The following is an 18784-nucleotide window of genomic DNA, read 5'->3' on the forward strand; positions in this document are numbered from 1 at the left end:
TCATAGTGTACGAACAGAATCATGTTTCATTCAATATGATTCTGATTATTGTTAGTTAAGATTTAAGCGCAATAAACATTATTAAAACCGTTATATTGTTCATGTACTACCAATACAGTTTTCATTAGCCAAAGCGTTCGCCAGGTCTAAGTCTCGAGTTGTCTTTTTTGGATGCAGTCGTATTTAATAGACGAGGCCGGATATTTGGTGAAACCTGTAAAAAGGTTTTATTCTGATCTATGAACGAAGCTTTTTTATTTTCATTATATTGGAGAATCTGAAAGCAAAATAGAAAACAATATTTTAGATGATCCACAACCTCGTGTCCTTTATAGATATTACCTATATTTGCTGGTCAAAAGTCATTAAACATTATAAATATTACGATTCTAGAATAAAAAATCTATGAAATATTCTCATGTTGTTTACAAATCAAGGCTTACAGTCGTGCTTGTTAGTAAAAGAAAATTAATTCAATGCCGCATTAACATATGAGCATTATATAATGGAAGCTTCGGAACAATTTATAAATAGGAATGTCGTAACACAAAGTGGGGATTTACCCATTGCTGTTTCTGCGTGATGGATTGTAGTATCCTCAACATTATATCTAAATTAATTGAGTTAAATGAATTAAAGGGATTTCCTTGATTTTTAATTATTGTGTTTGTGTTACTAATATTTTACAGCGACCATATTTGAAGAGCTGACGTATGCCGTGTGCGCCACGTTCACACATGCGTATGAAGTCCTTTTACGGGTTTTTAAGATAGTTAACTTGTGACTATTTCCACTGTAACCAAGTTTAAACATACTATACATCAATATTAGATTTCTAAACTATCAATATTTTTTTTCAGGTATGTATAGCTGCCGAGGACCTTATTTTAAGCAAATTGAACAAAATGGGGTAAGAAGCGTCTTTTTAGTTTATTTCTTGCTTATTGGGTTATGCTAGCTTATAATAACCCGAGTAGTTTTAAGTTTATTGTTCTTGTGTAGTTTATTTACCTGTAGGCAGTAGCGTATATACGGGCAATGTCGTGTCGTCGTGTTTTTTTTTTGTGTTTTTCCATCTACGAATGCAGTTCAATTTGATTTTATTCCGTAAAGCAAGGTAAATTGCGGTATACAGTTAGTTGTAGGTAGTACTTTACTGTAAATATACCTTGGGAATTTTCGTAATATCTAAAATTATTTTTTGAACAACTGGTGTTACTTAAAAAGAAAAAAATCTCTCTTAAAAATTATTACACACGGTCCAAATTTATTATTACCCTATTAAATTTCTTTAATAATGAAACCAAAATACGTTAAAATCAAAAAGGTTTTTTTTGAGGGAAATTATGAGCTACAAAGTACTTAAACTAAGTGCTACTAAATTGGAACTAAGGTCGTTTAGTTAAGTATTATTTAACTATGTTACCTATCATGAAATTATTGATGAGTGGTAGGGAATGGATGCTGTTTTATTTGTACCCCAGAATGATACTGCGCAACACAATCCAATTACGTTTACTAGAACCTCTGTGTGTCGCTGTAAAATCCGTACATTTTAAACATTCACTTGAAGCTACTAAAATATTTTATTTATCACGAAATCTTGTTGAAAAACATTCTTAAAATTCTTTCTAGTAAAATGAGTATTTTTATATATTTATGTAATGCACTTTTACAACGAGAACCATTTTTATGTCAAGAAAATCTATCTCAAAAGACTTTGGCTCTACGTGTTACTTGTCAACAGTCTTTATCTGAAATCAGCTTATGATACACCATCACACAAGTGTGACACCCTGTCACTACAAGCGATTTAAACCTATTTATCACTTGACAAGTTCACTCAATTGCGAGCTTTATCTTTGTTACAATCACCGATCTTGCAATGCAAATATTGTAAAACGGTAGCAATTATGAATGATAAAATGATTATGGAATGGAACACTGTGAATTTTGTTAATAAAATAATCCAATGTTTTAGGGGCTATTATGGGTTGGTTTCCTTTTCGAAAATAAAAGGAACTTAAAACATAAATGTCTTTAAGGAAACTGAAGGCAAGTTAATAACGGTACCATCAGTTTTGAGCATATATCATTTTTAATTAAATTGTAGGAAAGGAATGGGGGTAATTTATTTGTATTTAGTGGACTTTTATTGGCTTTAATAAAATTATGTATTGTTCATAGACGAATCCCTTAATGTTTGAATCATTTCATATTTTTTATCATAACTATTATGGAATGAAGACAATGAATAATTTTGTCGCATAAATATTTCTGATATTTTATTATAAATGAAATTTATTTAATCTTTACAAATTGTGCAGGTATAACATTTGTATTTTAGTAATACAAAAAGGCCTTATACAGAGTTCTGATTCCTATAAATTTCAAGTCAATGGACCATTGTGAACATATCTGATGTAGAATATGCTTGTTTAATTTATCCAAACGAACAATATTTACGGTGACATAGGATGTCAATTATTGAGTTACATAAAAGGAATGTTATTACCTATTATTAGGTCCTCTACGCATTTAACCAGTAACTAAAACAAATAAATGTTTCTTTGTGCCAAGGTGTTTCAGTATAACAAGAAGTTTATATCTGTAGGGCTTCTGTATATATATATATATATATATATATATATATATATATATATATATATATATTACACGTAATACGTGTGTGTTTTATTATAAATAAAATATCAAACGATACAGTGAATAGGACTATCGCTTGTACTATAATCGTAACTGTATGGTATACAGTAAGCCAGGAAATGTTTGTAACGAAGTTATAAGAATACAGTCCATGTTTTCATTAATCCGAGCAGAGTTCAGTGCTCACACAAGCTCGCCAGTAGGGTGGGTGGAGGAGGGCTGGAACAGTAGGGTAGCGGTCGGCGAACACTAATCCCCTAGACACTGGCCAGTGGACAGGCCGATGTCGATGTATCGATTGTTTTCACCTGTAATCACTCCTACGGTTTCAATTAACTGCCCTGCCACTGCCATCCATTCACTTTAACAGAGTTTTTGTCCACACGCCTATTGTTGAAGTGTCCGTGGTTCGGATTAAACATTGATTGTAAAATGTTTTCCGAAGCCTGTGGAGCTTTAATATAGGTTGCCATCAGTTATATTCTATTTAGTGTGCGCTCAATTGCGGTGGCTGCCAGTTTATTAAATCGCAGTAATGTTTGGAAAACGTATTAAAACCGTTCATTTCAATGTAATTTTTTATGATATGAGAAGTTTGTATAAATAGTTAATAATAGTTTTATGTCTTTATTTCGTTTGAACAATAAAATTAATGATTGTACTTACATCTATGGTTTTAATAAAATAATTGATTTGTTTCTTACTTTTCATGACTTTAAACCACTTTATATCTATTTCAACAACTTAGTATAGCTTAGGATATTAGACATGGAGTTATTAATATAAATATATATATATATATATATATATATATATATATATATATATATATTTGAATAACTTAGTATAGCTTAGGATATCAGACATGGAGTTAGAGTATTAATTTTTGATTACTCATGATCCACGACCTAGCGCAGCGGCCCTTCATAACCTCGTTAACAGAGTAAGACAGCTTGGACACATAGAAGTGCCTTATTCGTAATATGAATTTGTTGGGGTTGTTGAAACGTTTGGATAGTCGTAAGACTGAAGTTTGCGAAAACGATTTTCGCTCTCTTCTTGGGATGTAGGTGTGGGTATTCATAAGTAATGAGACAATTACAATTATTTATGAGATCTCATTTGTTTGAAATATTCCGAGCGTTCACAGAATGTACCCTACCATATGGTCGTAGAGAGTATACTGCTCTCTTCCTTGTAAACTACCAAAAAATGGTTATTTTTACGCGTAAGTCAGATAGGAATACATTATTATTACCGCCGTTAGACAAGTAGCCCATCCCCTCACTGGTTGTAATGAATATTGAAGTTGGGCCTACGTACACGGCTACGATTTCTTTAACAAAAAATGAAGAATGCCTAGCCCGTAAGGTATGTAGATAGGGTGTGTGTGTGTGTTAAGACGCCTGTGGACATTGTTCCTCACACTTAAAAAGCAAGTATAAATATGTCATATACACAGACGTAGTGGATTGATTATACGGACATGTCTTGCGTCGTTTATGTAGCTTTCCACGCCGTGCTTAAACCCCATTGCACAATTCTCCTTCATGTTTATAACAGAGAATATTGCCTCTTGCAAGATGAGTTAGATCTTCTATCTAGGTTTATGATAGAGGAATTACGTCAATACAGAAGATTGTACAGAGAATGTCATATTTTTGTTTATCCGCTTAGCCTTTTAACATTTACAAGGCAAATGTTTAGTCTTGTATCATTTTTATTTCGGTCTTTGTTTTTTCTCTGACGAGGGCCGTTTTCCCAGCGATTGATAGCTGACACGTGTGAGATTACAGATTAGTGATTGTCCACCTACCAGGAATTGTTGTACGGCTACCATCACCCGGGGGTCATCATGTGAAGGTTCAAAGACTGCTTCCGGAAGCACCATCCGGAAAGCTTCTGTAAGGTCATCAAGCCTTTAGAAGACGTTAAGCACATGTGTGTAGTATCCGTAAAATAACTGATGCAGCACCTGCATATCTCAAACACAAAATGTCCACATTTATAGCAACGTACGTTATATAATATTGTCAATCGTTCATAAAAATACTTCATTATCAATACACGTTATAATAATAAGATTAATTAACGAGTTATTTTCTTATAGCCAAACATTTTCATTCACTTTGTTATCAGGCAGTGTTGAGTAGGACATTCCACAACACTATACGGGTTCTTTGTCAAAAGAAGCTTTCTTAATCTTTTATAGAAACATAATCGCTTTCCTGTTTCAATTGTTCATACAGTGAATCAAAAAGGTTTACTTCATTGTTGGATCTAATCCACTGCGGACGTAGTGTTCTCTGCAGACGACTACGTCAAAGAGATTGTTGTCTTTAAATACGAGTCCTTCAGGTCTCCTTTTGTAATTTAAAAATATATTTAGATTTCGAGCTTTCTTGGCCATGATAGCCTGCGAGTCACACGAAAAATACAGAGCTGACCTTTTACAAACTTGCTTGGCGTGAGTTGGACTTTCGACAGCCCGTATCACGTCTTAATTTTTAGTAGTAAAATATATGGAATTAGAACCCATCATTCGGCGATGCAGTTTCCATAGTTTGTGTAAAACTAACTTGAGTAACTACTAATGTGTAGAATTTGTTACCTGATATACTTTTATTTCTAGGACAGCTTAGCTTTTGGCCAATACGTATAAAGAGGTGTCGCCTGTAAACAAGCTAACCTCCGTAGTGGTAATGCTATTAGGCAAGGCGTTACCTAATTATAAAAAGCATGGATCGAAAAACAGAGGCCTGGGGACTTTTTTTACAACTTCATACTCTGAAGGACTTACCAGTCTCATGCAACCTACAGTGTTACGAAAGGGAACTTATACAGGGTGAGTCTGACCACCCGTGCAGTATTTACAGCTGTCTTAAATAACTGACTTCCAAACTTTTTCTATCTCTTTTCTCCATAATTTGGCCTCTCCGAATCCGTTAAAATTATTTTTAATTTTGAAAAATGCCCCTAAAGGGCCCAATTTGGGGGGTAGGGGTACTTTTTGGGGAATTTTCAAAATGTAAACATGGGTCATGTGATACATCAATTTAAAGGTCTTATTACACCGAACATTTTGGCGCAAACAAAAGTTAATTATCTTTAACCGTATGTACAGGGTGTACCAAAACGTTTTGAAATAGGACTTTAAAATAAAGTACGTGTGTTACCCTACCTACAATACGGAACAGCTCCAGATTTTTTTTCCTAACTTGCTATTGACCTATTTTTCCATGAAATATGTGGTACGGGCATTTTTCACTGGATTTTCTAAATTTAAAAAATATTCAAAGTTTAAGATACAAAAAATCCTAACACTCAAAATTCTTAAATAGCAACATATAATAAATTTTATATCAAATAAAAGGTCTTTTTTAAAACAAACTTTTTTTGTATTTAACTTTTTCCCCTATCTCTTACTGTTTCAAAATGGCAGCCGAAAAAAACTGAATTACGTATATCTGTTTACAAAATGTAACAAATTATTGTTATTTGAACAAAAGGTTTTTGTGATTAAATTAAACAGATTTGTTATGAAATCAGGCCAAAATTAAGCATGTTTTAATTTTCTAATGTGGCCCAATATTTTTGTAGTAGTTTCCATGTTATCTTTTAAAGATAACATTGATTCATGTATGCACAATCTCAATGCAGTCTTGGACTAGAAAGGTACTTTGTACCACCCTCAACAGGCTTATCACTTGCGGTAAGCTGGCTAGACATCTTTATCTGACAAATGTGATAAGGCTACCCTTAGTCAGTTCATTGGTGTCTGCTGTTAAGGACAGCTTGTGGTTTTTCGAAATGCCCGTACACAAATGCAGAGGCATTCGATATGCTAATGGTGTTAGGCGAATGTTTTCAAAACTATGTGGCTTCTGCGAGGGTATATGCCGAACGGTTTCCAAAATAGAGAACCTCAGTCACGAATGGCCTTTCAAAGACTTGCTATTCGAGTTCGTGAAAACAGGACAGGTACAGCCTGACAGCAATAAGGGAAAAAAAAACGCTTGCAAGGCCTGTAAGAAGTGATAGGGCACCAGAAGTATTGGCGGCAGTGCAACTAAACCCAAATGATTCTTCCAGAAGAATAGCTATTGATTCTGGTATGAGTCAAAGTTCAGTGGTGAGGATCCTGAAAGACAATAAAATGCATCCCTACAAGATGTCCCTGCACCAAGAACTTCATGGTGATGATGGCATTCAAAGAATGAATTTTTGTTTGTGGGCAAGAGAAAAGTTGCTACAAAATGAACATTTTTTTCGCAATCTACTATTGGTGTGACGAAGCTACATTTCGAGCAACGGCGAAGTTAACCGTCACAACATGAGGTACTGGGCTCATGAGAACCCCCACTGGGATACGAGAGGTTGACAACCAGAGGTACTGGACTGTGAATACTTGGTGTGGTATTGTTGGTAGGAGAATTGTAGGTCCTTTTTTTCTTTGAAGGACACCTAGATGGAGAGACTTATAACAATTTTTTAATTAATCACTTGCCTAACTTATTAATAGATGTACCTGACGAAGTTGTTGGCAATATGTGGTTTATGCACGACGGTGCTCCGGCTCACTACTCGCACAACGTGCGACAAAACGCTTGATGAACAATATCCTGGAAGATGGGTTGGAAGAGGTGGTCCAGTTAACTACCCACCAAGATCCCCTGATTTGACCTGTATGGACTTTTATTTTTGGGGTAGGCTGAAAGACTTAGTTTATGTTTTACGACCGACAACACCCGAAGATATGATGCAGCGAATCCGGAATGCTATAAATTCAATCAGCCACGAAGAAGTGTTGCGAGCTGTAGATAGCTTAAGTTCCAGATTAGAACTGTGTTTAGCAAATGACGGACTACAATTCGAGCACCTTTACTAGCAAAAATCAATGAAAGGTAAGATTATGGCTAGTTCAGAGGTCATTCAGAGCTATTAAGCAAATTAAAAATTAAAGGACATATTTTTATTTCATATAATTTAAAATTAATTTGTTACATTTTGTAAACAGACATACGTAATTCAGTTTTTCGGCTGCCATTTTGAAACAGTAAGAGATAGGGAAAAAAAGTTAAATACAAAAAAAGTTTGTTTTAAAAAGACCTTTTATTTGATATAAAATTTATTATATGTTGCTATTTAAGAATTTTGAGTGTTAGGATTTTTTGTGTTCTTAAATTTTGAATATTTTTGAAATTTAGAAAAATCCAGTGAAAAATGCCCGTACCACATATTTCATTGAAAAATAGGTCAATAGCAAGTTAGGAAAAAAATCTGGAGCTGTTCCGTATTGTAGGTAGGGTACCACGGTACTTTATTTTAAAGTCCTATTTCAAAACGTTTTGGTACACCCTGTACATACGGTTAAAGATAATTAACTTTTGTTTGCGCCAAAATGTTCGGTGTAATAAGACCTTTTAAATTGATGTATCACACGACCCATGTTTACATTTGAAAATTCCCCAAAAAGTACCCCTACCCCCCAAATTGGGCCCTTTAGGGGCATTTTTTCAAAATTAAAAATTAATTTTTAACAGATTCAGAGAGGCCAAATTATGGAGAAAAGAGATAGAAAAAGTTTGGAAGTCAGTTATTAAGACAGCTGTAAATACTGCACGGGTGGTCAGACTCACCCTGTACACATTCGGACTTATCTATGAGGTAAGAGGCAAAGTTGTTGGTCTATTCATATACCTACATAAAACAAATCTGAAGGTGTTTTTTGCAATGTGACCAAAGAATAGAAACGTTATATGATGCCCGAAGTTGTTAGGTCATAGAAACTGTTGCGATTGCACCCGTACTGTACCATTAATCACAATTTCTCTCGTTGATGGAGTGATTGCTGGAAGGTCAGTCGACAGTCAGGCCTTAGGTGGACCTTTCTACCTTACAACAGCAATCAGTGCCATGACGTCATATATAACATAAAGTTTATTTATATATACAGCCGTATTTATCCTTCCAGAAAACAAGATAAGAATTGTCTATCACATAATTCCGAAATAAGGTGTGTCAGGAGATGCAATATTCTTGTTAGACTTAAGTAATAATACAGTTAAGCTTTAACATTTTTAACTAGAATTTGAATAGATGGAAACATAATAAAACTTTTCACAGACAAGGTTTTTGAAGAAACCATATTCTTCTATTGTTAGTATTTTGGGACTGTTTCGTTGTTTTAAAATGTATGTGGGATTTTATATGGGATTTTTTACTTTAAAAACTTAGTGATGTGGCCGGGTGAATAAATACCCAGCCGGAAGGTTTATAACTTAAAGTTTATAAGGTAAATAACTTGGGTATTTACTCAATGATCTTCTAAATACGATGGGTGTTTTTAGTTTTTACGCTTTATACAATACCCTTTGTTGGTTTGATGAAGTGTTAAACAAAAAAGGATTTGGGTACAGTCATTTGATGTTTCAAGTTAAATTATTAACAAAGTTTTCGTAAATAATTTAAAAACAAACACTGTAATAATACACTTTTATAACTTTTTTTTATTTCTTTATAAATTAAAATAGTGCGTCCGAATAGATATGGGTATTTAAAACATTTTACACTGCAATTGTCTTCTCAGTTGTTTAATTAAATTATTTTTTTTTCGTAAACTAAGAGAAAAGGTTTGGAATAAAACTTGTTGTAATGTGTCTTAAATTATTGTGATAAGAATTGTAACATTTCATTTTTGGATTATTATATCTGTAAATACAAGAAAAATTCAAATAGACCTATTTGTTACAAGGTAGGATGACGCCAGTCTTACAGTTCATTTTATACTTGAGATACCCAGTGAAACTCAGACACCCAGGTAGACAGACAGACAGAAGAAGAGGTTTGTCAGGACCCTTCGTGGCAAAATTGCAACAGGGGTTATATTGTGCTCTAGTGTTTTTTAATAATTTGCAATGTATACTATATATAAATACATTTCTAAACACAATACAGTGTTAATTATTTTTATTGCATGCTTAGTTAAATATTGCAGTCCTGAATATAAAATATATCATAGAACCCTTTTTTCTATGTAAATGTTAAAACTGAACATTTTATCGGTTTGGTATACCTAATGACTGAAGAACTGTCACATGAAGCTACGTTGGTTGATAATTGAGTAATTATATCAGTAGCAATAGTTTACTTGAGGAAAACATTCGTACAGCGATTTTCCAATCGCATACTATTTACCGTGGGCTGTATTTATCATTAATGCCCTATAATTTAACATGCGTAGAAATGTACTGTAATTACCTCACCTACGGTTCTATTATCGTACATACGTGTAGGGTCTCTCTCTCATTACACCGTGGTGTGCCGCGCGTCGTGTTGCGGTCTTGTGGGCTTCTACACTGCCAGGCGTATTAAGCTTCCTCTTGTATTAAGCTTATATTATAGGTATACTATTTGTAGCTATACTTAATCACCATAACTACTATGGTACTATAGCACACACGCGATCAATTTCGTCGTAGCTGTATTGCCCTCTTAAATGAATCTGAAAATGTTACACTACTCGAAAAAGAGAAGTTCGGCCTAGGAGTGCAAAAAAGGGAAAGCTAAGAAGATCTATAATAATGTTTAAGTTGATCACGCTTTTATAATTTTCTCATGACAAGTGCTCTGAGACATGTCCGCCTACGGGTAGTGAACAGGAAATTAAATAGATTTCTGACGATCATAACCAACACACCAACCATTATAGATATGTGGTATACATATTATATTAATACTGTATACATTTGAGAAACGTTGATTGGCTGTGTTATTGATTTATTAATATAATTTAAAGGGGCTATAAATTTAAAAGCCGATCAAAAATTAAAATTTGGAAATGTACGTGCTTTGCAGGAAATAAAAAAATTATAATGCTATAGAAATACAGAAAGAGTTGAATCATTCATATTAAATACAAGGGGTTAAACTTATTTTGAGATAATTATTTCTTTGTTTTAAAAATAAAATGTTCATACTTATGTTATAATTGTCAGTCTCTGCTCATGCTTACATTATGCAATGTTGTACATGTGTTGAACATTACTATGAACTGCACGGAGAAAATAGTTGCATAAGAAACTACCATTTGAATGGAATGAACTTTGTTACTGGTGGTATTCCAATACAATTTTGTGTATATATCTGTAACGATAAAAAAGTTCGTTTATATCTATATAGATATATAATTTAATACCTTATTAAAATATTTTTAATCATTATATATCTCTAAAAAATACCGCTTTCTAATAAAAAAAAAACTGGTCTAAACGTTTCCTAGTTACAACATCCAGGTTATTTGTTTTCGTCATTACACTATCCTTATTCGTAGTTGTAATTAATTACAAAATAAACATTACACATGAAATGTTGTCCTTTCCTAATGTTATATAATATTATTTAAGAGTCAGCAAGTGGTATTAAGGAATCTGGAACATGTTAAAGTGGTAGAGATTGGTAGACTACTTCGTGCCACATCTTCGATGGAATTGCGGCAAAATAATGGAAGGCAAATCGAGAGTACCTCACACAATCAATTAATCAACGTTTGCCACCTTAAACCTTTAAACTAATCGATCCAATACTATTCTACTTAGTACATAACTTATTCTTGTACTAAAGGTTAATAATGTGCAAAGTTTGTAATAACAAATAATTAATTTAATGACAAAACATATAAAATCCCTTCACTCAATATGTACATTAGTACACTATTCACAGCGTATTTTAAAACCAGTTTATTGCAAACCAGTTTATTTTTTTGCTTTGTATTACATCAATTAACATTATTTACGTAAGCCTTAGGTGATATGATTGCAGATAATTGACGAGGTTTCCTATTCCTCTAGTTCACATTAACATTTATATTTATGTTTAGTTTTATGCTCTTAAAATTATCTTCTTCTCACCAGAAAGAGAAGAGAAACAAAAAAGACTTGTTATTATGGAATATTGTTATAATATAATACTTTTTCATGACCATCCGGTTTTAAATGTCACTTTCCAATTTAAGTACAATATAAAAACATATTTACTAGTCAACGTTATTAACAAATAATGTATGTTAGTTATCATCGGATGGCAAACAAAACTAACATAGATTAAGATATATAAAATGAATAATTATATCGTTTCTAGGAAGAAAAGAAAGTCTCCAACAATTTAAAATCAATAGTAACTGATACATTGATTAACAAGTTAATAAGCTGTAAATATTTTGTTGCAAATATTATACAATTGAAATACTTGCATTAACTGTCTGGTGCATAGTCTGTTCATCGACAAGTTTAGATAGAAAACTACACTAAATTACTGTTTTAGCTCTAAAATTAAAAACTTATTTCTCAATTTCTAGTTTTTTTAGTATTATATGTTTTACTTTGTATAGTGCTGCTTATATTTCCTATTAGTAATGCTGGAACGTTATGTATTTGTAAAACACAATATATTTATAATTTCATGAATTCACGAATTTTACCAATTGTACGCTATGCTCTCTAGGACGTCACATTCACTTATTGACTAGATAATAATATTATATGTGTGACACATACATAACAATAATTGTGTTATATACATAACAAGTTAATTGTACATGAATATATATACATAATAAAACTTATCTACATATTCTTTACCCGATTATTTAATTCTAGAAATCAATGTTGACACTTATAGCCAGAAACCAAAACAACAGCCAGCAGTTTCTAGGACAATCAAGTGGACCTATCCTATGAAGTTAAATTTGAGATCTGCTCAAAGTGTGTGCATTTCATTTCCGTACAAAACCACTATATATTTAGTAATTTTTTTGAACAAACGCATCCTAAGATGAATATCATGGATGTTATTTTCTTTTATTTTAAGATACCTGTACATATTTGTCACCATTCTTTAAGGTACTATTTTTATAGATTGGAAAAGAATATTTGATCATTTTAAAAGGAGTGGTAGGCATTTGAATTAGAACATTGTGGAGAAAAATGGTTGAATATAAGGATATGAAGTTTTTACTGTGTGTCTTTGAAAGATAACTAGAGGAAGTACCGTGTTTTATCTATAAAAATATAACTTCCGTAAGACAAACTTTGAAAACATGTAAATTTATTAAATTGTATTTAATTGAAATTGTGATTGCGTTATGTCACAAAAATAAAAACATGCGAATACTTGTAGCTATAACTCATGTGCATGTTGTAAAACGTTCACATTTTTATCTTCAGCCGTTTTTTTGACGTGATTACAATTTAGAAGTACCAACTTTACACGAATGCAATTTCTCGTGGAGTGATAAACTTTATTTCTCCTTAACCTGTCTTCAGGGAATTTATTTTTATGGGTTATAGATAAAACATAAACACATGTTTTCCAACCAAAGATCGATTGCACCACCTCTGACGCATTAAATTAAATTGAATACGTCGAAATCATAGGAAGTTTGATACATTATGTTGTCAAATATAAAGCAATTTTATATACTGCCCTGGTGGATTTAGTGCGATTGGTGTAAAAACAAATAATGGGTTAATTTACCAGACAAACTACACGAATGTTTTTATGTTTTCCCTATCCTGTAAATAGTTTGCACACATATCGGTACAATAGCCCGCCTTGTCTTTCATATATTGTATTCTTTAAGTCTTTAATAAATACTTCTATATTTTATGAATCTCAGTTAAATTAATTGTATACAGCATTGACGATCTGATATTCAGTTTCAAATTATCAGTTTAAAATATCCCTCATACCTTGACCTATGACACAGAATATCAGTTTATTTTCCTACAGTAATACAAACTAACATATTTAAAATAACCATATAAGAGGTAGATCAGGTAACAGTGGTAAAAAACCTACAAATATAATATAGCAATTACATTATCTTTAAATATATGTATGTCATTGTTTGTTAAGAGAGAGGGTGGAACTCGGTCACTGATAAAGCAATAAGAGTTAAGTTCTCCCTGTAGGACCGACGTGTATTGATATAGTCACAGTTTATATACCGTTCACTAACCATTCATAGTGTCCAATATGTATAATGAATATATTTCTGTAAAACCTTCGGAGCGAATAGGGACAACTTTAGAAAGATTTCTTGCCTGCACCTGCAATTAATATATGAAGGACCTTAGTTGCATGAATGTTTTTACGTACATACTTAAATTCGTTTCCTAACATGAACTTGTCCTACATATTTCACTCCTAACTTGTCCTTCGGCATGATTGTTCAGTTATAGAACTGTTTAGTCACTTATAACTAATTAAGACTTAAGGTTGTCAAGCGCTTGTTGAAGACGTAATCTACGAAACTACGCATTACCTTTGAAACACATAAAGAGAATGCTCGTACTCATCAAAACTATGGTCATATTTCAGTAATTTTTCGTGATCATGAAATGGAGCTAAACCGTTCATTTTTTTAAAAAGGTTCATCCAAAGAAAATTTTAGGATTTAAAATCAAACATCCACAAACGATAAACTGCAAACATACGATTTGTATATTTCGCCATACGAAAAAAATGCATCCTTGGAAGTGAAACATCTACTAGATTTTCTCTGGAGTCAAATATTCCTTAAGCATTTTCTGAGACCATGATCTTAAAGTCGTTGATATTTCAAAAAGATTTTTAAACTCGACGGTGGAGGCTTTTACCAGAACTTTCAGGTTCTACCTCTATGGGGTGGCTTATTGTCATACATTTAAACCTTAAGAGCCTTTTGCGCACCCCGGACTTTAAGGTTAGTCTTTAAAACATCATCTCATCTTTTCATAATCCCAACGACGACCACTCAACCAGTCTTCCTTGATAAGATCCGAGCCTTTTTCAGCTATCATGATAGTGGGCGCGTTGGTGTTTCCGCTTACAATGTTCGGCATTATGGATGCGTCTATGACGCGCAGGTTGGTGATACCGTGCACTTTGAGCCTGGGATCTACGACAGCGTCAGGATCTCCGGCTGGACCCATCTTGCAGGTGCCCACCGGGTGGTATATAGTCATCGTCAGGTGCCGGATGGCACATTCCCAATATCCGTCGGTGCCGAAGAGGTGTTTCTTGCAGCCCGGCAAAGGAATTCGGTGCAGACGTGAGTTGAACTGCCGGAACGCTGACCCCTTGCTCACCTACCGACAGAAATTATAAAACCATTAATAGTTCAAACCAGCGACAGTGAAATGCTAAAAGAGTATAAATAATAAAGAATAAAAAATATTATATTTATACTTCCGTGGTTTTAAACAAAGGCAACCCTTGTAATATCCCTTTGATTACAATTATTTGTCGTTTAATTATAGAACTAGTCTTTTTATATACAATTCTTTTCATAGTGAAAACGTACGCAGAGTCATCGTACGAATAACATTGAAGCACAGTTTTGTTATGTACTATCACTTAGGAAAAATCGTAATAGTATGTTTTCATAAACAAATATTTGTTGCGTATCCTAATAATTACTGCAAATTATTATTTACTAATTGGTGATAAGAATTATTAAAGGGTAATGAAATCATAGATCAACCATAAGATGGTTGTATTTAATGAATCATATAAAGATTAAAGGAATTTATTCTACATTTTTTTTAATGTTATTTTTTAACATCATAATTTACCTAATGCGTGGTGAAATATTTGATACCACAAGGGAAGTATAAATTATGCAAATAATTCATTAACAATACATTTCTTATTAAGTTTACATAACACAAACATATTTAACAAAATGATTGAAACTCTAAAAATAATGTTTTTGAAACAAAAAAGATATATTTACAAAGTTTTACACTTTATCTGTACTGTAAAGACATAGAAATAGGGAATATTTGTAAACTCTAAAAGTTTTTAGGTTCGCCAAAAGTTTTTATGTTTTGTTTTAAACTCCCTTTGTAAATTAAATGGGTAGGATCGGAAACATTAAATTAAATTCAATTATATTACTAATTAACTCATTTGCAATTTGTCAATAATAATCCGTTAACTCCAATGGTCACTATCGGAGAAACTATTGTTTTATACATTTACTGTGATTTAATTTGATGAAAATAATGAATTTATTTATTAATTAATGGATGTAGTTAAAGCACAGTGAACTCAAGTAGGATTTACCCTTAGGGCGATTTTCACACCCTCTACCAGAGTGGCGATGTCAGCTGGATCATCGAAGTAATTGGCGTTGATAACGGGATAGTGGAAAGGGTTTCTGGACCTGAGTCGGACCCATCCGCGAGACCTGGGGCGCAGCAGCAACGGCAGGATGGTCCAAGTGTCCGTGGTTGACAGAGGTCTGTAGACAACGTTGAAAATCTTATCGGTGATGCCCAAGATATCCTTGACTCTGGCCCCCGCATCCGAGTTGATGGAGGCAGGAGCCATGTGAAACTGGATGTCCGGGTAGAGACCAGATCTGTTGGCGTAACGGGTGTTAACGAAAGCCAGACCCTCTACTCCGCCCAGGGTGGTCATGGGGCCACGCTCTCGGATAACGTACTCCATGGTGACTGGCACCGCCTGCAATCACAAGCCTACTATTAATGTCAGGATTCTGCAAATTCGGATTAAAGTAAGAGACTAAATCAATTGTAATTGAGGAGAAATTCCAAAAATAAATTTAATGACGAAAAGTGTTGTTTTACAAAACTTATTCTACTAATAATGAAATTTATACTAGATTTAACGAATCTTTGGCAGTTATTAATCTACTTGTAGATTATATTTAAAAAATCTGATAAGTGGGTGGTAGAATGTTATCAGCCTTTGCACCATGAAGGCTGTAATAACAATCACAATACTTCTCCAGACAGCAAAATCCAGAATGTATTTTTGTTTTTATTGAGGTCGGAGTGCACATAACGAAAGAAATTTCCCAAACTATAATTTTGTATAATTTGTATCTATAATTATAATTTATTCCAGTTAATTAACACCAACGGGATAACTTCGTTAGACTTTGGATCTGAGTTGGGCATAGCCCAAGTTCATATCTCTGTCATTTTCATCAATACCTTGTACAGTACCAACTGTCTCCCCTTATTCTGTTTGATAAGATTCTCGCACAGGCTAGTAGAACAGTCAGTGTAAGGATGAAAGTGGGGTCGCCTTAAGAAATTTAAATCCGGAGGTAAAGTCAGATATCACTCATAAGAACCTCCCTTCTAACGTTGTTTCGACTGAGATCAGAACAAGTTTCAGAAAGTACATGTGGTACACTTCACGATACATGTTTGGATCTGATTACACGATACTCTTCATGAGAATAGTTTCACGTGATTTGTATCCAGTGACATATTATGTTTTCCTTTCATTTTAAACTTAATTACATACTTTATTTCCTATAAAATCATTTTTACATATTTAAATTTATTATAGCTCGTTAAAAGTGCAAAGATATGCCATTCAGGTCAACAGATAATTGAAACTTCTTTTGATTAGTGTTAAAAGAAATAAATTGATATGAAATAAAGGTTTTCTTTTGTTTAATTTCTATTTATTTTCTTATATTCACTACACGTATTGCTAACATTCCCCACATATTTTATTGTGTATGTAGTATTTCTTGTATGTTCCAGATAATTTATTAAATTTTACTTTGTTATGTTGTAACTCATGTAAATGTCTTTGGGCTCCTATTAAACAGTTGTTAATTCATTTAGGAATGAGTAGATTGTAATCAGTGTAATCAGGTTACACAATTTGGGGTACTTTCAGTCTTGAAATATATTTCTAACTTTGTACAGTCGAGCCCATAATGTATAATCTAATAAAACTATACTAAAACCAATTTACGAATTGCGCCTTCACTGATTGATTGTGGAGGAACCCTCTTATTAACGTAACTAAATAAAGTTAAAGGGACAGATCCACCTGTATTCATTTTTGTGGAGAAGCAAAAGGTTACTAACTTAAATTATCTAAATAAGAGGTTAGATTCATTTCTAGTCATTGAGTGTTGGGAACACGATATTTAGTAACTTCAATGGCACAGATACATATTCCATTACTGTGAAGGAAACCAAAGTAAGTTACTTAAATGATTCCAACCAGAGTGAGAGGTTGGAATCATTTTTACTCATTAAGTGATGAGAACACGATATTTACTAACTTAATTGGAGCTGAATAGAAAGTTAGATTGTCCCCTACTCATCGATTAAGTAGAACACGATATTTATCAACTTAAATTGCTCCGCTAAAAGTTAAGTATCGTATATTTAAGTGCTATAACAAGAATGTAATACTCTATGCCATAATTATAGTTATAGTTCCATTACCGTTGCTGTAGAAACTTGTTAGTAGTGTGGTGTGCTTCACTAAGTGGACCGCCTCCTTATTAGGCAGATATAAAACTACAGGGTAAGTGGAAGACTACTCCGTTTGTCCACTTAATTTAAGTGAAAATTGTAATAATATGTTGTTATCTACTGAATCGATGGAAATGAATAAAATTAGTTATTCCCCTCGATGACTATTGCTAAAAATAACATTTTAAATTACGAGTATTTGGGTTACGTGTACAAACAAACAAAAAAAGCTTGATTTCTAGTGTTCTCGTATACCTCCATGCTTTAAAAATCTTTTCATAACTCCAATATACTTAGTAAACATAATTAAATAAGGCTGTATGGAAGTTCGCCAAAATTCCGTTGGCTATGTATACAAAATTTTACTAATCTGTTTCTGACATCTGTGAAAACTGTTTTAAACGCCGACTCGTTCAAAATCTACTCTGCATCTACAATCTGCATACACAAATTATTAAATCAAACAAAATATGAACTACATTCAGTAGCGGTAAAAATCTTAATTTATGAAACTAAGCTATTTACTTGGACATTGGAGGCAATAGGGTGGGGTATTTTTATAAAAGCATAAATGATATTTCGCACAATTATTTCAGTAATCAAATTTGACCTCTTTTTTACCTATATTTGCTTAACTTATATATTTGGTTGCTAATTATAATAATAATTAATAAATTATTATCTGGTACATTTTCATGAATTATTGAAAATAAAATAAATTTTTCTTTGTTTACAGTCTATGGCACAAGTATATTTGGGACAAGCATAACCTTAATTTCACACGAAAAAGTATAAAAACCCGATATTACAAATAGTGGTAAAAT

At 32.9% G+C, this 18784-nt stretch overlaps 2 protein-coding genes across 2 annotated transcripts in view; one reads left to right on the forward strand and one right to left on the reverse strand.

Moving 5' to 3' along the window:
- The window catches only part of LOC124369504 (flotillin-2), a 428795-nt gene that overhangs the window by 101643 nt on the left and 308368 nt on the right, over positions 1–18784 (forward strand). The window lies entirely within an intron of this gene.
- LOC124369506 (glucose dehydrogenase [FAD, quinone]-like) overlaps positions 11304–18784 on the reverse strand; it is a 30615-nt gene continuing 23134 nt past the window's right edge. Inside the window, exons 7-8 of the mRNA XM_046827521.1 lie at positions 15772–16173; positions 11304–14792 (exon numbers count right to left, since the gene is read on the reverse strand). Coding sequence (XP_046683477.1) covers positions 14424–14792; positions 15772–16173 — 771 coding nt within the window. The 3' untranslated portion in view covers positions 11304–14423. The remainder of the gene's footprint in view (positions 14793–15771; positions 16174–18784) is intronic.

This window comes from Homalodisca vitripennis, chromosome X (genome assembly GCF_021130785.1).
Source record: "Homalodisca vitripennis isolate AUS2020 chromosome X, UT_GWSS_2.1, whole genome shotgun sequence".
Lineage (NCBI taxonomy): Eukaryota > Metazoa > Arthropoda > Insecta > Hemiptera > Cicadellidae > Homalodisca > Homalodisca vitripennis.